The sequence below is a fragment of the Mustela lutreola genome, chromosome 1, assembly GCF_030435805.1.
Source record: "Mustela lutreola isolate mMusLut2 chromosome 1, mMusLut2.pri, whole genome shotgun sequence".
NCBI classification, from domain to species: Eukaryota; Metazoa; Chordata; class Mammalia; order Carnivora; family Mustelidae; genus Mustela; species Mustela lutreola.
The window spans coordinates 193,497,866-193,520,066 of record NC_081290.1 but is presented as its reverse complement, the minus strand read 5'-3'; the positions used below and the strand labels follow the sequence as shown (position 1 = coordinate 193,520,066).

The following is a 22,201-nucleotide window of genomic DNA, read 5'->3' as shown; positions in this document are numbered from 1 at the left end:
AATCATTCATTCTTCTTACCCAAGTCTTCAAATCGGAAAGGTGCTACCAGTTTTCCTCCTTGTAGGCCTTTGTGTCGGATCACACAGTCCACTGTTGAGTTTCTGCTGTATCTGTGGACTCTGAGGATGCTGCTGCTGTTACATTTCTTCCTATCAGTTTCAAATTCATGGTGGGTCTCACCTATGGAGCAAATGAAAGGGGTGTAGGAGGTTGTGGCTACTTAATACCGTTGGGTGAGTTTGGTTCTCTTAGAGACCAATGGCCTTGACATCTTGGCAAACCTGTTAGACTTCTAAGTCATTCTAGATTCGCCCAGCTGCCTTGTGCACGCTTGGCCCCAGTCCCAGAGGGAAGCAGGTGAAGGACAGTGGTTAGGTTTCTATTAACCTTCACTACCGGAAAATAAAATCCAAAGCTTACGGTGATGGCACAGGGACAGCCTAATGTTATCAAACACAAAGACCCAAGACCTTACTCAAGGTGAATCAATCAGGCAAATGAAAGGAGAGGTCTTGTAATGATGTAGAATTGGCATTGGACGGAATCTCTCTCTGGGTGTATAAAGTCCAATGTAACACATTACGATGTAAAGAAACTCTAACCAGTTCCCAGACCATTAGTTATCCTTCTGTCAACTGAACCCTGCTTTAATCTAATCAAAGTTTAGATTCTTTAGTACCATAATATTTTTGCGGAGGGCATGACATCGTAACGCACTTTTTCAGGGGGATCTTACCTGTTCCAATATACAAGTTGTATGTTAAATGTATTTTCAAACTTTTGTCTGCTAGAATTTCATGCCAAGATAATAACTATATCATACTTATATACGAAATTCTGTTGAGTTTTAAGAAACCATAATATCCCATTTCAGGTGCCCACTTTATTTTAAGTATGAACATCTAATCCTATTATTTGTGATAGGTTTTCAAGATGAAGGCACGGTATCGATAGGTTATAAAGATAATTCTGTCCAGAGAAATCAGAAGGATTGTTGAAAGCTATTTTGCCGCTGCTGACACCACCAGAGGGTGCCAGAGGATTTAAAAATTCCTTGGAAATAGCCATAGGAAGGAAAACAAAGGAGGCGAGAGAACATTGTCCTTACTTACCATTGAGTTCTATGTCATTCCCTATAATCCAGGTTATCTGCGGAGGTGGCTTACTTCTCACGGTGGAGCATTTAAGGGTAACGTGTTCTTTTCCGTCTTGCGTTCTGATAACTGAAGCTTCCAGGGTTGGTATGGACGGTGTTGCTGGAAGAGAATTAATTTTTCTGCGTTCACTGATCTGGTCTGCGTATCCCAGTAAAGCACGGAGTCTAATAGTTTATAGAGATCATGGTCGTGTATGGTCTACATAATGGACATTTTTTTTTTTTTTACTTGATCCTTCCCAGAATACAGTTAAAGGGCTTTTATGTACTTGTAAACCTTCCTTGGCTCTAGTCCATATTGCTTGTCACCCAGTGTGTGATTAGTCCGTGGAAATTCCCAGTGTTACAACAGTAATTTTTACATTTGCTATTTGATTGTGTTTGGGAGAACACTAGTCTAGTTACATTGGTTACCAGTTATCTTAAGAACCCTTGTGTGTCCCTCCATATCTTGGTGGGTCAGTTTCCTTGTCTATGTCACGAAGGAATTGGTTTATGAGTTGGTCGGTTCAGTTCTAGACTGGCATGAGTCAGTGAGTTCTATCCCCTCCTAATATTAAAGATGCATTTCTCTTATCAAGGGCCCATTTGTCCTTTTTTTCATACTCCTGTCTTGGAAATAGAGTTGGCCCTTGAACAATGTGGGGATCAGGCGCACTGACACTTCTCCTGACCACCACACAGTTGAAAATCCATGCATAACTTTGACTCCCCCCAAACTCAACCAAGAGTCTACTGTTGATGGGAAGCCTTAGTGATAATATAGTTGATGAACACCTGTTTTCTATGTTTTATGTATTCTACACTCTGTTCTTCCTAGAAAGTCATCTAGAGAAAAGAAAATATTAAGAAAATCATAAGGAAGAGAAAACACCTTTATAGTACTGGACGGTATTTATTTTAAAAATTTGCATATAAGGGAACCTGCACAATTCAAACCCATGCGGTTCAAGGGTCAAAGTGTACTTTTTGGGTAGGCTACCTTCTTCCTCTTTCCCATGCACCTTCACATTTTGGTCCAAAACTGCACCCCAGCACGTTGATTGGCTCATTTATCTGCCATTGAGACATTGCAAAGTCAGCTGCATGTAGATACTAGATGTGTTAGGTGTGGGCTGTCCACATAAGGAAAAGATAAAGCCCTTTGAGGAGCTGACAGTCTGGTGATAGACTCAGTCCCTAAGCTGTTAGTTAAAAGATCATGCGGTAAGTGTAGTGACAGAGGTATGCGGGGACGGGGAGAGGAGCCCAGAAGGGCACACAGGCAGCGTGAGCCAGAGTGCTCTGGGTGCTGGCCAGTAAGGTGGGCTGGGTCCCACTGGGTCTCAACCCGCCTCAGGAGCCTTCCCAGACACTTTGTTACTGTGCCTTTGCTTTATGGCAGGCACCGTGCTACATTAATTCAACAGAAGAAGCCCAAGACATTCACTTGTCATTTGTGGAATTATGTCACTTAGAGATCAATATAAAGTGACGTGTATAATTGATCTGAATTAGAGATCAATAAAAAGTGATGTTTATAATTGATCTGTTCCGTCACAAAAAGCAGAAAAGTAAAGACAGTAAGGCTTCCACTGAACACAGTGGACCGTCCAGAGAATGGAGCAAGCCCTGGGCAATCAGGAGACCCATGCTTCCTGTCCACACCTCCCAAACCCATTCCCCACTAGAAGAGAGGACCTGGTTTTGGCAGAGGATGTGAGCCAGCTGTCCAGTACAATTACATCTGAATTCATTGTATCTTAGCTTATGCTGTTGTTAGCTTCTACTTTATTTACAGGCTTCTCTGCCTGACTTGACCTGTGTGTCAACTCTTTTGTAGGCAGGGGCTATGCCCGATTCCTCTTTGATGCCCTGGAGCTTAGCACAGTGCCTGGTGCATAGTAGCAGCTTATCAAGTATTAATTCTCCTTTCTCTTAGTTCCTTGGACAAGAAACTGCATTGATGCCAAAAGACAAATTTCACAAAGTCACATTTTCATCTGGGGCTCGTGAGTCAAAATGCTCCTTTCTGTTTTCCTTTTGACAAAAGATGGTAGAGGTGCCCAAGAAAATGCTTTGCTCTAGGCAATATTACTAACTAGAATGTGAAGTTTAAGAATGATCTGTCCTGTCCTAAGTCTGTCGCTGGTGTGCTGGGTTGCCGGCCCTCAGGCACTTACCTAACACGATCACTTTTACTTCCTTTGTTCTCACGGAGTTGCTGTAATGTAAACACTTGTACACGCCTTCATCTCGCTGGGTGACATTCAGCACGCTGACGGAAAGCTGATTGGTGGAGTGATGAAGAAGCTGGTATTTGGGATTTTTTAAAGCTGGACAAGAGAGAAAAAGAGCTGTTAGGAAGAAAGCGATCAGAAGAATACAGTCTCTCAGTGGGTTGATTATTCACAGGAATGGCTTTTGAATTTCACACTTTGGCGGAACAAATGTCACATCTCCGATTGAGCTGCCTTCCAAATTCTAGTGTTCCCAGTTGGATGCCTCTCAGAAGCTCGACATTCATTTAGGAAATGAAATATGTTGATACCGGGATCCGCGAAACAAACCATTTGCTTTATTTGTGCATGGAGGAAATTAACACTGTGCTGGTGAAGGGTTCGGGTTGAGGGGTGATTAATTTTTTTTTCATTTTTTTGGTACATATGAAAAATTAGATTTACCTCTTAGATTGATTTCATTTTTTGTACATTATGAAAAACGAGATTCACCCCATTAGAGTCACCTCCTTGAAATCTAATTGATTTGAGGTTGTCCTGTCACAATGGGTGTAAAGAATGGAAAATTAACGCATGACTATCCATTTCTCCATTTGGGTGCTTTTTATTTTTAAAGATTTTGGTTATAAGTTAATCTCCACACATGATGTAGAACTTGAACTCATAACCCCAAGATCAAGAGTTGCATGCTCTGGGTGGCTCAGTGGGTTAAAGCCTCTGCCTTCGGCTCAGGTCATGATCTCAGGGTCCTGGGATCGAGTCCCGCATCGGGCTCTCTGCTCAGCAGGGAGCCTGCTTCCTCCTCTCTCTCTCTCTCTCTGCCTGCCTCTCTGCCTACTTGTGATTTCTCCCTGTCAAATAAATAAATAAAATCTTAAAAAAAAAAAAAAAAGTTGCATGCTCTACCTACTGAGCCAGCCAGGTGCTCCTTTTATTTTTAATTTTTTAGAAATTTATTATTTGAAGTTTCCTAAAGATTTTGGCAAGTGTTTGGGTTTGTTGTTGTTGTTGTTTTGTTTTTTGATTCTGTGTTGACCTGGGATTTCTATCTTAGGTCGTAGGTCCCTTAGCAAATCGGAGGCTCCTGAAATAAGTGGTTTTTGCCTCCCTCTGTCTCTCTCTCTTTGGATTTGTAACATGAACAAGCGTAACATAGTTAAACCTTGAATGGCTGACCAAGGAAGGTTGTTTCTCATCTGAAAGAATGGTTGTGTGTCCTGGGACACTGGCATTATCTGAGCTAGATTTCAGGCATTTTCAAGCTGACCACTATTGATTTTTGAGTCCTTAATTCTTCGTTGTGGGGCTATCTTGTACACTATGTTTAGCAGCAATCCTCTCTACTCATTAGATGCTAGGACCGCCCCCTCCCCCGCTCCTTTTTCCCCAGTTATAACAACACAAACTCTCTCCAGACATTGCTATATGTCGCCTGGAAGGCAAGAATGACCCTTGCTTGAGCATCACTGAGTTCAACCAAGGTTCTCTTGTTGTAGGAATTTGAGAGTGCCCATCTTCTCCCAGATTACTAAAACCCAAACCAAACCAAGAGAAAACAATATTTAACAGGAATGATCTCTACTCAAACTGTTTCTCTCAGAACTTTCAACAATTAACATCTACTTTCTTTACTGGATTCTACTATTAATAGTTAATTTTGCTTGAAATATATGGTAAGTTTACATTGAACATAAAGATATTTAATAATGTTTCATAGCATGGGACACCTAGGTGGCTCAGTTGGTTGAGCTTCTGACTCTTGCTTTCTGCTCAGGTTGTGATCTCAGGGTCCTGGGATCGAGCCCCATGCTGGGCTCCACGCTCAGTGCAGAGTCTGCTTGAGATTTCCTCCCTCTCTCTCTGTCTCTCCTGCTTATGCACCCGCCCTCCCTCCCTCTCTCTCTCTCTAAAATAAATCTTTAAAAAACTGTTTTATAGCATATCAAGTTTTTTAGAGGCTCTGCTTTTACAAGATAGAATGAAATTTGCTGTTTTGGAGACTTTTCCAAATATTTGGCCATTCAGAATATTACATGGAGGTATACAATGGTCTCATTAGGAAGAGGAGGGTTTAGTAAAATCCTGGCCAAAGAAAAGAACTAAATAGACTTTTAAGAATCCCTTTCCTTAAGAACAAAACAAAACCATTGTGACTGTGTGGGGTGATGGATGTTAATTAGACCCCCTGTGGCAATTAATTTGCAGTATATACATAATATTAGATCATTGTATGCCTCATACTAATGCGGTGCTATGTGTTTATTATATGTCAATAAAATTGGCAGTGTTGGGGGTGGGGGATTCCCTTTCCACCTCAGGCATCTGGGACTCAACGTGTGTCTGTGAAAACAGGAATGGCTGCCCTCCCTTCCAAGGTAGTGCGCCCTGTCTGTTCCTCAGTGGCTCCGTGATCTTGGTTTTGTGTTGAGACCAACAGGAGAAAAGGAGGTATCTGAAAGGGAGCTTTGTGATGGGGCTTTGAATCGCTCAGATGGGAAGTGAGGCAGCTGGCTCCAGACGTGGGGCGACGGCGTGAGCTGCGGGAGGACAAAAGGCCTCAAGTCTGTCTGCGGCCTGTCATTGGTGCTGTTGGCAGGTTCATCGCTGCTGAGAGGAAAAGGGTGATGTGGGGGTGACGTGGGGGTGAGGTGTGGGCATGGAAATGTGCTTTGTAACTTGAGCCCCCTTTACCAACCATTCTGGTGGGGTTTCCCTTTCAGACTTCCTGTCAGAAAAAGCAGCCGTGTGTAAAGTAGTAGGTCTCTGGGTGTGATCCCCACGTAACAGCAGGGGAGGCCAAGCCCACCGTTTGGGTGACTCATGCTGGTTTCTATCCCACCAACTTGTCTGTCTGGAAAATCCCACAGGTTGAGGTCTGGTGGCAATTTTTTTTTTTTTCTTCCACTTACCAGGATGCTCATTTAAAAAAATGGTGAACCCTGAGGGGGCCAGCCACTGCAGGGAGGTGGTCTTCCCCTGAGAAACAACACACTTCAGAATGAGCGTCTGGCCTTCCTCCACGGTGACTGTTTCTGTGTGGTTAGTCAGAAAGGCTTCTGCAGAGGAAGAGAATTGGGGACAGTCAGGCTGGCATAGGCCAAGACACACTCCCGAGCTGAGGCAGGGACTTATTTTCAACACAACCTCATTCATTCATTTAGTCATTTAGTCATTTATTATGTTTTTTTTTTTTTTTTTTTTTTTGAGAGAGAGAGACACTCAGGGGGAGAGGGGCAGAAGCAGAGGGAGAGGGAGAGAGAATCTTAAGCAGTGGACCCCAACATAGGGCTCGATCTCTCGACCCTGAGATCATGACCTGAGCCAAAATCAAGGGTCAGATGCCTAACCAAATGAGCCACCCAAGTGCCCCTCATTACACACCTCTTAGAGAAACAAAACCTAAATCAATACAAAGGAGCAAGCATTGTACGTAGGGGCACTAAGATGCTTCCTGAAGGAGGTCTGAATGAAGGGGTGCGATTTTGATAGGAAAGAAGGAAAGTGTTAAACAGTATCTATTAGGCACTTGCTCTCTCCTATGCCAGGAACTCTGCCAGGCCACATTCACCTGTATTTAATTTAACTTTTGAACTAACCCTATAAAGAAAGAATGATGTTGCTGGTTCTCTAGATGAGGAAATAGAGGCTGAAGGTCACACAGGTTGGGGTCTGTACTCACGTCTGTGGGCTTCAGAGTCCATGGTCATGTAACTAGGTCAGATTGTCCAAATGTGGAGACCCCTGAAACACCTGTTTCTGGCCTCAACCTTGAAACAAATGACTTGTGGCTTTAAGTACAAGTTAGGTGTCTAGGATTCCAAGTGGTTTTCATGCAAAAGAGCTTCTGCACCAGAGCAAGGATGTTCTAAGATCTCTTCCAGTTCGGTTGTCCACAGTAACACTTTCTCCAGGCAAACATGAGCATCTAATTTCCCCCAGTCACAACCCCCAGAGAATGATAAACAGTGGGTTGTTAGCAGCTGCAAATACAATCTCCCAAAAAGGAAATGGATAAAAAAAAAATAAAATAAATGGGCTTTATTGCTGATTTGGCACTTTTATTGCCATCTGCTATTTCTTCAAGTCTTAAGTTTAAAAAAACCTCCCCCCCCCGAGGACTAGACAATTCTTATCAATGAAAGTACGAAGCACTTCTATAAACAGAAGAATGCTGTGGGGTTATAAATTATGAATAGCAAATATAACGAGTTTCACTGTATCATCTCAAACCTTAAAAAGAGAGAGAGAGAGAAACAAGGAGTTTATTTCCTTGTGATAAATTTCAAGTATTAGGAGAAGTGCTTTGGACTTTTTAGTTTGTTCCATTTCTAGGTCATTAATTTCAATCTAGCCTCTGGCAATAATAACCCAGAATAGTTGTACTGTATTCTTATTGACTTTCACGGGAAAAAAGTTTGCTGGAGTTCTGATGGAAAAATACCCAAATCATCAGCCAATACTAATGAACAATGAAGAGTCCATAAAAAGATACTGTGTTTTCATAAGAGCATTGAAGCATAAGCCCAGAATTCTGCTTGGGTTGGGTCATTTGGAAGTATTTTCATCTATAAAATCAACCCGTAACTGAGTAGTAAAGATAATATTAGTAGAGATGCTTTGAAGTGACAATGGAATTTCTTCTAAGGTTAAGGAGTTTCCGAGCCAAGAAATTGAATCTAGAACTATCTACCTTCCATTACTTCCATAATCATTCCCGTCTTGATTCTTGCTTTTTACTTTCTCGTTCTTGTGTGTTATCCTGCTTCCCACAGATTGAAGTTTCTAGAGGGCAGAGACTATTTTCTATTTCTCTAAAATTCATTCCTTACAGAAAGTATCACAGTGTGAGCTTGAAAAGTAATGGTTTAGTGCCAGCTCTCATGATGGCAGCATAAAGCAGGTGATGGACAGGCATCTTTGGTCTCCTGTTGTTAATAAGAATACTGAGAGACAGGAGGGAAGTTACTATGTTGAATCAATGACAGAATAAAGACCACTGTCAAAGCAACATGCCCTAATTTCATCCCTCAGGCCAGAAGTTGATACTAAAACGTTTTGTCCGTGTCCTTACCTTTGGCAAAGCCATTGTCTAGACAGGAAGCCCGCATCTGGGGAAAGGGGAGTGTCGGGATTTATCTGTGGACGGTTTATGAATAAATGTCTTCCATTTTAAAGATGCCTTCTTCTTGGGATGTGTGCTTTTGAATTAAATTGTTACTTGATTCTTATAGGGTTTAAAAAATTGTAATGACATATAGGGTGGCTTTTTAGCAGAAGCTAAAGAATCGTATCTCCTGGGGCACCTGGGTTGCTCAGTGGGTTAAAGCCTCTGCTTTTGGCTCAGGTCATGATCTTAGGGTCCTGGGATGGAGCCCCGCATCAGGCTTTCTGCTCAGTGGGGAACCTGCTTCCCTTCCTGTCTCTGCCTGCTTCTCTGCCTACTTGTGATCTCTGTCTGTCAAATTAAAAAAAAAAAAAAAAAAAAAAGAATCGTATCTCCTAAGATCAGTGTTTGCTTCTGTTGTTGGGAACTGAGTCCCAGGCTACTGAGCACAGCTACAAAAGCCTGGGTTTCGCGTGGAAAGGGCTGTGTTCGAGGCATAGAGTGATTGCTGTATCCTCTACTCTGTTCCAAGCCTTGCCTTTAGCTTTACAGGCTGGTATTTCTTTCAGTTAGCATGTAGACCCCTTGTTTGATTGAGAGACAGGAAATCATTGTAGAAAGGAAGAATAGCCCCGGAGAGAAGCCACAGACAGGATGCTTCAGCTGTGAGTGCTTCCAGATACCATTCGGTGTGTTGAGCTCTGCTGAACATTGGGAGAAGATTCCTGTACCTGTGTTTGATGGTACGTCTTCCAAGGGGGAAGTTCTCCAGGATTCTCTCATTGCTGTTGCAAATTAAACCGGAGCTCCTCTTTTATAGATATATTTTTTGCATCTAAGTTTGGAGTCCAACTTTCACCTTCTTTGTCAGAGGGAGGGTGTGGGTTACCTTCTTTGCTCACCACTTCCTCCCCTGCAGGCTCTAAAAACATATCCCTATGCACCCCTCGACTTTCCCGTGTAGCTCCTGAGTGCGGTGTGCCTACTTCCTAGGCTCCCCGGCTGGGCTTCAGAGCTCCAGTCTGTCTCATGGTCCTCCGTGGCTCCTCCAAGGCCAAGCGTGCAAAGCAGGGCAGGGATTAGCCGTGGAGTTTCTCCTGGGAGGTCCCCCCTTACTGCTGGTGGATCTTGTTTACTGAATGGGTTACGGACTTCTGACTAGTTTCATCCATCCATGCGAGGCCATGTGTTCTGAGGCTGCTGGTTGACTCTGGGATTCATGGATTGTGACCGGTTTATAGATGAAGTAGAACCTGTGACCTTCATGATCTCCACGCCCAACCTCATGGCAGTGGCTTCACCCCAGAGCATGTGTGACCGACCCTCAGTCAAAAGGGCAAGCAGCAGTCCCAACCACCTGCCAAAGCATACATAGATGAAACTTGGGCAGTTCTTACGATTTCCTTGTTTTCCCCAAGATTTTCAGGGTCCTAGTGTCTGATCTCTCCTCTACTAGAGGTTATCATGGTAGACTGAAGAAAGAGTAAAATGTTCCTTTTTTTTTCCCCCATACCTTACTATCCCAGTGATTGCATCCAATAAATTAAAAGCTCCAGAACAAAGCGAGTCTATCCTGCAGGGACCCCAAACTTGTCAGATCCCATCAGAACGCATCATCTCTAGTGTCCGCCTAGGCTCCACACACAGCTGGCACAGAGAGACCACCCACTCTATTCCTCTGTTTGCTTGTATCTAATGTGGTTACCAGCCGCGGCTAGGTCCGGGCTCAAGAAGACACTTGGCCTTTGTCCATGCTGTTCTATTGACCTGGATACCTTTTTTTTTTTTTTTTTTTTTTAAGAGGGGGAGGGGCAGAGGGAGAAGGAGAGCGAGACAGAATCTTAAGCAGGCTACATGCCCAGTGAGGAGCCCAAAGTGGGGCCTGATGCTGGGCTCGATACAGAGCTCCATCTCCCAACCCCGAGATCATGACCTGAGCTGAAATCGAGAGTCAGATACTTAACTGACTGAGCCACCCAGGCACCACTGCCAGGATAGCTTTCTTATCGCCTCTAGAACTCAATTCAAATTATACCACTGCCTAAACCAGTCTTTAGCCTTCTTCCCCACAATGACCTCCCCTCTCCTCCAGCTCCCTGAAGGGACTTCTATTATAGCACTTAGCCCAGTGCTTTACATTTGGTTACAAGTATCTCAGTGTGGAGATTGCAAACTTCTCATAGAGAAGTGTTTGGCATTCATTCATTTTTACAGTCCCAGGACTTCACACAAGGTAAGTTTTATTTTATTTAATTTTTTCAATTTTTTTTCAAATAAGATTTAAGTATTGGGTGCCTCGGTGTCTCAGTCAGTTGGGTGTCTGCCTTCGACTGAGATCATGATCGCAGGGTCCTGGGATCGAGCCCCGCATCGGGTTCCCTGCTCAGCGGTGGTAGTTTTCTCCCTCTCCCTTCCCCCCACTTGTCTTGTTTTCTTTTTTTCATGCTCTCTCTCTCAAATAAAATCTTAAAAAAAATTTTTTTAAAGTATTAGTTGAATTAATGGCTAAAATGCGGACATTTATATATCCAGTAATAAACAATGTAACAGCTCTGTTATTGTTATGTTGCATAAGAAAGACTTGAACTAAGTTGAAATCAGGATGATTGTCTCAAATCAGAGCCCTATTTACATGACTATTATGAGGTAGTAGACAAATGCTCCCATTTAGATCATTATAAAAAAGGATTGTTGTTGTTATTATTATTGTTTAGATAGACTCAACAGAGAAAATTAAAAGGGTGAAGATGAATCTGGCTTTGTCAAAATTATTTCCAGTATGGCTTTCAAGAAGGCATCTCGGAATGTCAACAAACATGGGACTTTTTCATGGTTAAAAACAGAAAACATGGACAAAAGGATTATGAACAGAACCTTAAATTTACAACTCTTTTTTGTTTCCTGCATCCTACCCTGCCCTAAAGACCAGGATAGAAGGTTCAAACTAGTGGGTTTTCATCATCCACAATATAGCTGAATTGGATTAATTTTGAAAAATTGTTCATTCTTACTGTATTTTACCCATCCTAGAGGCTATTTATGTGGATAGTGACCTTGAAAAGAGATTACAGAATTTTTTTGTCCATAGTTCTTGGCAGCCTTAGAAGTTGCATGGTAGAAGGTACAGTGATCTTCCCATGATTCATAGCTAAAAACAGCTGACAGCAATAGTGTTGCCAAAATTGATTTGCTGCCTTTTTGCTAACAAGAAAGCAATATGGTCAGCTCCCTCCTCTTTGGGACTCTGACAGGCCCAAGCAAGTTTAGGTCAGAGGGGACAATGTGTGCCCAATGCCACTGAGCCTCGAGGCCTTCTGGGTATGTTTACGGTTTGGGATTTTCAGTAGCATATCTTCCAAATTGTATAAATCAGTGGCTTTCAAACTTTTGATCTACATTAAGAAACACTTTCTATCCCAACCTTGTAGAAAGACACATACACACACACACACACACACACACACACACACATTAAATGCTTCATGAGATAATTCTTATTTATATGCTGTGCAGGCTGATTTACTAGCTGTGAAAATGTGGGTGGGTTATCTAACTTCTTTTAAACTCCATTTTCTCATGTAAATTGGGGTAGGGATATTAATACCTCAGTATCTGTGCTAGGATGAAATGTAATTAATATAAAATGCCTACCCCTTACATGGTACAATAAATATATTTTTCTCCTCCCTTTATAAATCGTATTTGAATAATTTATATTTTAAAAGAGTTGTTTTAGGTTTTGCCTTAAGACATGATTATTATTGTTTTTCTTTAAAACTTTTTTTTGAGATATTTTTAGGAGGCAACAACTTGATCCTCAAAAAGTGAAAGTCAGTTAAGGGCTTTAAACTTTGGAAGAATTGAGAACATTCTAATTTTGGCTCTCTAAATGTACTTTTCCTGAATGTATGAGCTGCACTTTAAGCCACTTATTGAAGAAACTAATATTATTTATTACCAAATACTGAATTCATAGGAAGTGCCTCAGAGTATAAGAATGAAAGAAGAAAGCACTTAATCTAAGTGTATAAAATAGGAAATTGAAATACTACATAAAATAGGAAATCTAGTTTTTTAAAACAGGATCATTCAGCTGCAGTTGTATGGCAAATGTAGATTTAGGATTGGTGCAGTCCCTGAAAGCTAACTGTAATTCAGCTCAATATTTGGAAACACACACAGGCAGCAAGCAATACATTTTGGCATAGCTTCTTTTGTAAGAATTGGGTACAAGTTGCAATCAGAGATTTAGAGACTTCTATACCTTGCCCCCTCTTTTGAGCAGGAATAATTTGGCCTGTGCTAAAGAGGTAACAGCGTCTCTAATTTTCATCATGCTACATTCAAATTCAGGAAGCATCAAAAGTCAGATTTGAAAATGCTAATCCAATGTAAAGTATCACCGACTCAAAAACTAAGCAGGCATTTTCCATGGGGCTCATTATTATCTCTGAGCTAATGAAAAGTTGTAGAGCACTTCGTCATCCTCAAAGTGCTTTCCCATTTTGAAATTTGATCCCTTTAAAAATCCAGGGAGCTTGGTCGTCAAACGTAATTAATCATCTCTCCATGTTAAGATGCAGACATTGAGTTTTTAGAGAACTTGAATTACCTGGCTGAGGCTTATACAATAAAGAAGCTTTTAAAATCCCACTGTGGGGCGCCTGGGTGACTCAGTGGGTTAAGCCTCTGCCTTTGGCTCAGGTCATGATCCCAGGGTCCTGGGATTGAGCCCCACTTCGGGCACCCCGCTCAGCAGGGAGCCTGCTTCCCTTCCGTTCTCTCTGCCTGCTCTCTGCCTACTTGTGATCTCTGTCAAATAAATAAAATCTTAAAAAAAAAATAAAATCCCACTGTGATGCTCGTCCACCTTGCATACACTTAAGAGACAGCCTAATAAGCTTGTAACATTTTTGCCATACCATAGATGCCACAGAGACACAGGTTACAGTGATTCTTTCTATACTTGCTAGTATTGAATACTAATAGAACCATTGAACAAGAGATTAAATAAAGCAGGAGCATCCCTCCATGTGTGATTGAGGTGTAGCTTAGAAAGTAATCACATGGTAGGGAGGCCTCTGTGGCTCAGTCGGTTAAGCATCTGCCTTTGGCTCAGGTCATGATCTCAGGAGCCTCTGATCGAGTCCCACATCTGACTCCCTGCTCCGCTACTTGTAAGCTTATCCACACTCTCTCTGACAAATAAATAAAATCTAAAAAAAAAAAAAAAAAAAAAAAAAAAAAAAAAAAAAAGAAAGTAATCACATACACACCTGGGTTCTCCTCCGCCGTGGGTCCTCTGTGAATGCAACTGACTGACAGGTAGATTTGGTACAATACCAGGTCAGCTGAGTCTCATAAGAAACGAGCCCCAAGTCCTTACCTTGTAAGGGGAACCAGGCCAGCAAGCTGCAAAATCTCCACCACATGTTGTACCGAGCTGTTGTCACACTTTGTCAACTTCCTCTAGATTCTGAAATAAAGGGAGCAGAGTGGTTTCTTTTGAAGGGGGAGAGGCAGCAGCTCTGTGACCTCATGTGTTTAACGCCTCCATTGGCTCTGGAAGCCCCCTCTTGGCTCGCTGCCCCCAAACTACCTCCGGGTGGAACATTCAGGGGACAGCATGTGTCATCGCGATTGTGGAGAGGTGTGAGTGATGTGTTGGTGGCACAGGTCATTCTGCCACACGTGGGTAGTACTGGTAAATCCGCTAGGTTGTGAGACTTTGTGGGGAGGAGAAGTGGGAGAGAGATTAAAATTTCCCTGCGTGGTGATGTGACCTTGTCACTTTTCTGATGTCTTAGACAATGATAACAGGATGATTGTTGCTGAACCTTTGTTTTTCATTTCTGACAACAGTATATAATGGTTTCAGGGGAAGAATTCATCCACTCACATTATTTGATCATTTAAAAAATCTGTATCAGGAGCACCTAGGTGGCTCAGTGGGTTAAGCCTCTGCCTTCGGCTCAGGTCATGATCTCAGGGTTCTGGGATCGAGCCCCGCATCGGGCTCTCTGCTCAGCAGGGAGCCTGCTTCCCCTTCTCTCTGCCTGCCTCTCTGCCTGCTTGTGGTCTCTCTCTTTCAAATAAATAAATAAAATCTTTTAAAAAATAAATTTAAAAAGATAAATATCTTTTTTTTTTTAAAGATTTTATTTATTTATTTGACAGATCACAAGTAGGCAGAGAGGCAGGCAGAGAGAGAGAGAGAGAGGGAAGCAGGCTCCCCACTGAGCAGAAAGCCCGATGCGGGACTCGATCCCAGGACCCTGAGATCATGACCTGAGCCGAAGGCAGTGTCTTAACCCACTGAGCCACCCAGGTGCCCCTAAAAAGATAAATATCTTAACAATAAAGGAGAATATGATCTAGTGAGGGGTGACAATAGACAAATGTACCATTTTGGTATTTAATCGTCATTAATTGCACAAATTGAGATACACTACTTCATTGTTTCTAGGCCACACAGCAGAATACTAATAGAATTATGGTTAAAAAATAGTCTAGACTGCAATGTTTGGAAAATTATAAGGGAAATAATATTTGGTTCTAATTAAAATGAGAGGGCACCTGGCTGGACAGTTGGCAAAGCATGTGACTCTTGATTTTGGGACGGTGAGTTCAAGCCTCACTTGGGTATAGAGATTATTTTACAAAATAATAGAATAAAACTTAGAAACAAAAATGACCACTATTACTCTGTAAATCTGTTGATACCTTTGGTAGAGAAAATTTTATCCATCAAAAATATCTTTCAGGGGCGCCTGGGTGGCTCAGTGGGTTAAAGCCTCTGCCTTTGGCTCAGGTCATGATCCCAGGCTCCTGGGATCAAGCCCCGCATCAGGCTCTCTGCTCAGCAGGGAGCCTGCTTCCCTTCCTCTCTCTGCCTGCCTCTCTGTCTACTTGTGATCTCTGTCTGTCAAATAAATAAAATCTTTTAAAAAAATCTTTTAAATATTTTAACTTTTTTATTAATTTTTTTTTTTTTTTACAGATTTTATTTATTTGAGAGAGAGAGAGAGAGAGGGAGCAAGAGAGTGTGTGAGCAAAGGGAGGGCAGAGGGAGAATCTCAAGCAGACTCTGTCTTGAGCCTGGAGCCTGATGCAGGGCTTGATCCTGTGACCCTGAGATCATGACTTGAGCTGAAATCAAGAATCGGATACTTAACTGACCAAACCACCCAGGTGCCTTTCAATTATTTTACCTATTTTAACAGAGAGAATGAAAAGAGGAGAGAAAATAGAATTTTCTTGTAGGGCATAGCATGATATAAGGTAAAGTTTCCCTAATTGTATGATGATATAAAGGCCTTGGGCCTCTAGCCAAAAAATGCAGTCGGCAAGGGTCAGCCCCAGAGTGATTCAATCAGAGTCTCACTTGAATGAGGAGCCACCTGCGTGTTTAACAAGCTCTCTGGGGTATCATAAGTCAAGTTTGAGCAACACGGACAGTGTTCTGGAATGGAAATCAAGACATCTAGGAACTAACCCTCACTCTGCTACCAGCTGGTGTGGCTGAGGTCAGACGGGTTTCTCCATAAACTGCTTATTGACTCTTTTGACATATATGGACTTGCTTACGGAAACAGGGAATGGATAAGTTGTATCCTACCGTTTTTTTTTTTTTTTTTTTTTTTTTTTTTTTTTAAATAGAGGACTGGGTGGTTTGCTTGGAGTGTTACAAGTCAGTGGCAGAGCTGAGAAGACAAGCCAGGACTTCAGTCTTTGGTTGGATTTTTTTTGCCTGGAATTCCTCCAGGTACTTCCAGTTTTATATTTAAGGCTCTATGGTATCTAAGCATTCAGTTTTCCTGTGATGGCCATGTCCTTGCTTTAGGGTGGTACCTTCTCTTTGTACCCTGTCTACCTCTTTAAGAAAGTCCAAGGAACGGGGGACACAGTGTCTTTTTGGGCCTCCCATGGGAGATGTGAATTGCCCTTGGTTAGTTGATAATTTCTCACATTTTCACCTGGAAGAGTGCTGTTCCTTCTAGGATCTCCTAATGCTTCCTGTCGAAGCACAGAGGGCAAGGAGTTTATTTCTGGTAATATCACATGGGCCAGCATGGTGCCAACATCTTGTCTGGACCTAGATACTCATTTTCCAGATCATGAGCTTATCCTCTAACTCGAATGTATGAGGAGGTCAGAAACCACTTTTACAGGAAACAGAAGTAAAAATGTCAGCATGGGACTTTTCCTTTTAAGCCAGTGGAAAAAAATCTGTGAGTTAAATTCAGATAGCAGTCTGGAGAAGGATTACTTTACTTTTCTCTCTCCCTTTCTCTCTCTCTCTTTTAAAAATTTATTTATTTGAGCGAGAGAGAGAGCGAGTGAGCATTGAATGAGTGCTGGGGGAGGGGTAGTGGGAGAGGGAGGGAGAGATTTCTTAAGCAGGCTCCCCACTGAGCGTGGAGCCTGACACAGGGCTCCATCCCAGAAGCTTGAGATCATGACCTGAGCTGGAATCAAGAGTTGGGACGCCTAACCAACTAAGCCACCCAGATGCCCCTGCTTCTCTCTTTTCCAGGGGAGGTTTTCTGTAATTTTCATTGTTGGGTAAAAATGTATGGAAACATAGGTGAAAACAGAATGAATATAGGACTCAGATTACCAGAGAATAAAATATCCTGAGATTGAAATTAAAATTACAGTGTAGTCCAGCCCAAATCTATTGATTTAATGTGATTTTCGTGCCACACCTATGAATCGATTTCCATGAAATGTTCCAGGTGTTCATTTAACTGCAGACAGGTAGATTTTCTGTTTTCTTCCCATTCTCCTTCTAAAACATGAATATTCTTCTGCTCAGAAACTTCCAGTGGCTTCCTTCTGCCTGAAGATTGTCATCCAAACTCTTCAGCACATCATGGAAAGCCATTCACACCCTAACCCCAATCTACTTTTGAGCCCTCTTCTCTACCCCAACTCAAAATATGCTCCTAGAACTTTCTTGCCGTATTTCAAGCATATAGTACATTTTGATAGTCATAGTCTTACTGGGTCATAGTTCATATGGCCCTCTTGGCCCCAAAGAGCCTTCTCTATCTAGGGAGATTCTAATCCTCTTCTAAGGCCCAGATCAAATGTGGCACTTCTCAGAGAGGAGTAGGGACTAGAACATGCATTCTGGGGCCAAAGCCTATTTCCTCACCTGTGAAATGGGTACAATGACAGTACCCACTCATAGGGTTGCTGTAAGAATGAAAGAAATTACTGTGCATAGCTCCTGGCAGGTGGTTAGCCATTACTGTCCTCTGGACTCCTAGAAAAAAAAAGAAATCACCTCTCTCCTTTTCTTTGCCCCATAAATGTTTTTTTCTTTTTCTCATACTGGTTTGTCTTCTGATTAGCATTCTATTAATTGAGTATGTATCTTTCTCCCTTGCTAGGCTCCCCGCTTCCTGAATGCAGAGTTTCACTTACCTTGGTGTTCCTGGCACTGATCCTTCCACAGCATAGTTGTTTTCCAAATAGCTTCATTGTGGTGTAACTGACAAAATGACCCTGCCTGTCCAAAAGTATACAATCTGATACATTTTGACATATGCCTATACCCATGAACACTTCATCAGTGTCAAGATGGTGACTATTCCAGTCACCCCTGCAAGTTTCCTCCTGTCCCTCCCCACCTCCCATCCAGAAGCCCCCACGGATCTGCTTTCTGTCTCTATTGGTTCACTTCTCATTTCCTAGAAGTTTCCATAAATGGAATCAGACGGTGTGCACTTTCTTTTGTCTGGCTTCTTTCACTTGGATAATTATTTCGAGTTTCACCTGTGACGTAGCCGTGTTCAGGGTTCATTCATTTCTAGCGCCAAGTAGTGGCTCATTATGTAAATATACCACAGTTTGTTTACCTGCTTGCCTGTAGCTAGATTGCTGGGTTGTTTTCCATAGGGTAGTTTTTAATAATTGTTTATTACATTGAATCAGTTGTAGGGTAACATTAAAGAGAACCTGGATGTTCCCACATTTGCTTTTCATGATAATCTAATTCAGAGAGACAAAGTTCAGGTTAGTTTATTAAATACCGGTCCTTAGTTGGCATTTGGGGTGTAGTCTCTGACATGCCACCCAGATTCTCCCCTGGTCCCCCAAGGGCTGGAAAGTTGGGACACGCCAGCTGGGTCCTTCTGTGGGAGTTGCTGTCAGTGGAAGAGACCCATGTCACCCGACATCCTCCCTCTTCCATCTCAACTTCTAATCTGGGGCACCTGACCCAGGACAGCACATGAAATAAATTAGCAAATGAATGAGCGAATGAAAGAACACTGGAGATGTTCCTTTTGCTCTGAAGCCTAAAAGGATGCTTGACTTCGAATTCTTCCAGAGCCTTAAAGAAGACCTCACTTTAGATTGTCCTGTGGGCAATGACGAGTGTATCTTTTTCACCCACGGGTGTGATAGTCACTTGGTCACAGACCTTGACAAACGTCACGATCGTCCACTGGACTGAGGTTTAAAATGGCCCGTGGGTGCAGAGCCTCAAGGCAGGCTTATGACTGTGAATGACACACAGTTGTGGTTTGCACAGTTCTTCCTGTCCCCTCCCTGCCCCCCTTCAGCCTGCGGCCCCGAGGGGGCTTAGCAGAGGAAGGCGGCTGCTGTGGCTGCTTTGCTGCATGGAAGGAAAAGATGAGGTTGGAGTGCAGTGGTCAGGGAGTGACCTCCTACCTGTTTGCGAATGGAAGGGTGTCTACTGACCACCTTGTATGTGGGAGGCCTCGCCACTGATGGCCTGTCATCATTTTGCTCTTCTTGAATGAATCCTCCTACTATGTTCCAGTACTAATAGGAAATAACATTTCATGGGGGGGGGTACAGATTTTAGAGAAGTAGACATCCTCTTTCTCCCGCCATCACCTTGGTCAATCTAGGCTTTCTGAGGGAAAAAGAAAAACTGAAGAAGGAGACATTTATGAAGTAGGTGAAAGATGGATGGTTTTAAGGGTCAGAAATGACAGGGGATTTCCCCATGTGTAGAAGCCACTGGGGTTTTTGTTGCAATTGTAAGAGGGGCCTAAACTTTCTTCTTGACATTTTCTGGCCAGTGTGAAGCATCCGTGGTCTTTCCCAAGGCTAGGGCGTGAAGTGGTCTTGCCTGCATTTCCCAGCAGATGCCTTGGGTGGCTAGTTTGCAGCTGGTGCTGGGGAGTCTTTGAGCTCTGTTGTAGATAGACAATGTGGCTACAGAGTTTCTAAACCAGAGGGCAACAGCAGTCATTACTGAGAAAAGGCTTTTCAGCAGCAGCGAAGCCTAGTGTGTTGAGTACAGGGTGAGGGTAGGAAGCAGACAGATCTGGACTTGTCACCTGGGCCCTGCCACTGGTGGCCTTGTAGCCCTCAACAACGCCCAAGCCTCTTGGTGTCAGTTTCCCCATCTGTAGAATGGGGAGAATAATTAGAGCGCGGGAGGTATGACCGGGAGGTATGAATTCAACGTAGTATCCCAAGTGCCCAGCACAGTGGCACACAGAAGATCCTCCATCAGTCTGAAGCTCTTATCTCATGCCCCCAGGAACCCTGGTAGGGTAGATCAACCTGCAGAAGGAGAAAGTCTGCTAAGCTTTTGTTCTAAGGACGGCTGCCTAGAATCGAATCGAATGGATCCCACTGAAAAATGAACCCAGGTAGGAGTTGATGACTGTGGTTTGGGGGAAACGCACCCAGACAGGCAGGTGCCGGCTTCACATCTCCCTTTATACCTCTTTTCCGAGGACAAATGACTTCCCAAGTGGTCCTCATCTGCAAATGAGGGGGTGAAATGAAACCAGTGGTTTCTAAACTGCATTCTGAAGAAATCAAGTATCCCCCCTCCCCGGGTGCCTCAGGGCTGGGCAATATTTGCCTTAAGATTTCTTTACAAAAATATCTTAAACGATTAGTCCAGGCTTTGGAACAAGCCTGACACAGCGCAGATCTGTGCCCTAGCATGTACTAGCCATGTGACTTTGGGCAAGTTTCTGGATTTTTGTAAGATTCTGCTTCCTCTTCCGTAAACTTGGAATAATAAGAGTATCTAGGGGCTCCTGGGTGGCTCGGTGGGTTAAGCCTCTGCCTTCGGCTCAGGTCATGATTCCAGGGTCCTGGGATCGAGCCCTGCCATCGGGCTCTCGGCTCAGCAGCGAATCTGCTTCCCCCCTCTCTCTCTGCCTGCCTCTCTGCCTACTTGTGATCTCCATCTGTCAAATAAATAAATAAAATCTTAAAAAAAATAAGAGTATCTATTGAATAGGGTAGTCAAGAAGAAAAGAGAAGTTTCTACCTGTTAAGTACTTAGAACAGTGTCTGATACACATTAGCACTCGGGAGATGTTGGCTATCACTTTGCCAGTCTCTGAACTCACCAATTTTTATGCCAGGTAAACTTGTGTCTGTGCTGGATTCTTCTGGCTTAGAATAAAACCCAAATGCTTCGCCACGGTCGCAGTGGAGGTTGGTGAACTTTTTCTGTCAAGCACCAAGTATATTTTAGGCTTTGTGGGTCATACAGAGTCTGCTGCAGTGCCTGCCCTAGCAGGCTGGAAGCAGCCTTGGGCAAAATGTAAATGAATGAGCATTGCTTTGTGCCAATAAAACTTTATTGATAGGCCCTGGAATTTGGATTCTATAGAATTAGCATGTGCCGTGAAATAGCATTCCTCTTTTGGTGTTCTTTAACCATTTGAAATTGTAAAGACATTCTTAGCTTGTGGGCCGTATAAACACAGGCCGTGGGCTGGATTCTGCTTGTGGGCCAGTAGCTGGCCAAGCCCTGGTGTACAGGGCTCTGTGTCTAGGTCTGCCTACCTCTCCAACCTTGTTTCTCCCCACTTTTTTTTTTTTTAAAGATTTTATTTATTTATTTGGCAGACAGAAATCACAAGTAGGCAGAGAGGCAGGCAGAGAAAGAGGGGGAAGCAGGCTCCCTGCTGAGCAGAGAGCCCGATGTGGGACTCTATCCCAGGACCCTGGGATTATGAATGGAGCCGGAAGCAGAGGCTTTAACCCACTGAGCCACCCAGGTGCCCCTCTCCCCACTTTCTGCTGTGCTTCCTAAGCTTTAGCTCCCTGACCCCTGGTGTGCTAACCACACCAGGTTTTCATCGGGGGGCATCTGCATTCCTTCAGTCTTCCTTGAAACCCCATTTAGCTCTGCACCCGGCTTCCTGGCCTGCTGCTCGGGGACACCGCACCCGACCTTATCTCAAGTACGTCCTGCCCCACATCCGTCCCAGAGTTACTATTGGATAACCCAGTTTTCTTCCTAGACGACATTGATCAGCCTCTATTTATCTTGCGTATTCCGTGTCTCTGTCTCTACTCCATAAGGGCAGGGACCTTGCTTCCTTTGCCACTGTAGCATCAGCTTGCCGCCCTGCCAAGAACATCATGTTCAGTCAATACTGTAGAATGGGGGATGAATCCACGCCCTCCGTGTCTTTGTTTCTTTCATATAGTGTGTTCATAATACCTGCTCTCCTTACCTTGTGAAATTACGAGAAACGAAAATGGGCATTTAAGAGGAAGGTGGTAAATCTTTAAGGCAGCCTCATAGGCAGACACCAGAATGCAACCAACACATCCTCTTACTGAGGAAGATAACTTCTGGGGATAATAGTAAGTGATACCAGAATGAATGAGGCTGCTTTTGTTCCTTGTCTCTGATATTTTCCACAGATAAGGAAATGGCGATATGTGTTCATTTCTCTTTGGCCTTAGGAAAAGCAATT

General features: G+C 43.2%; 1 protein-coding gene across 1 annotated transcript in view; it reads right to left on the bottom strand.

The window, feature by feature from the left end:
* CRTAM (cytotoxic and regulatory T cell molecule) overlaps positions 1–13,951 on the bottom strand; it is a 28,109-nt gene extending 14,158 nt beyond the window's left edge. Inside the window, exons 1-5 of the mRNA XM_059183476.1 lie at positions 13,867–13,951; positions 6,286–6,432; positions 3,320–3,472; positions 1,114–1,257; positions 20–181 (exon numbers count right to left, since the gene is read on the bottom strand). Of these exons, the coding sequence (XP_059039459.1) occupies positions 20–181; positions 1,114–1,257; positions 3,320–3,472; positions 6,286–6,432; positions 13,867–13,912 (652 nt within the window). The 5' untranslated portion in view covers positions 13,913–13,951. The remainder of the gene's footprint in view (positions 1–19; positions 182–1,113; positions 1,258–3,319; positions 3,473–6,285; positions 6,433–13,866) is intronic.
* Between the last annotated feature and the right edge of the window lie 8,250 nt (positions 13,952–22,201).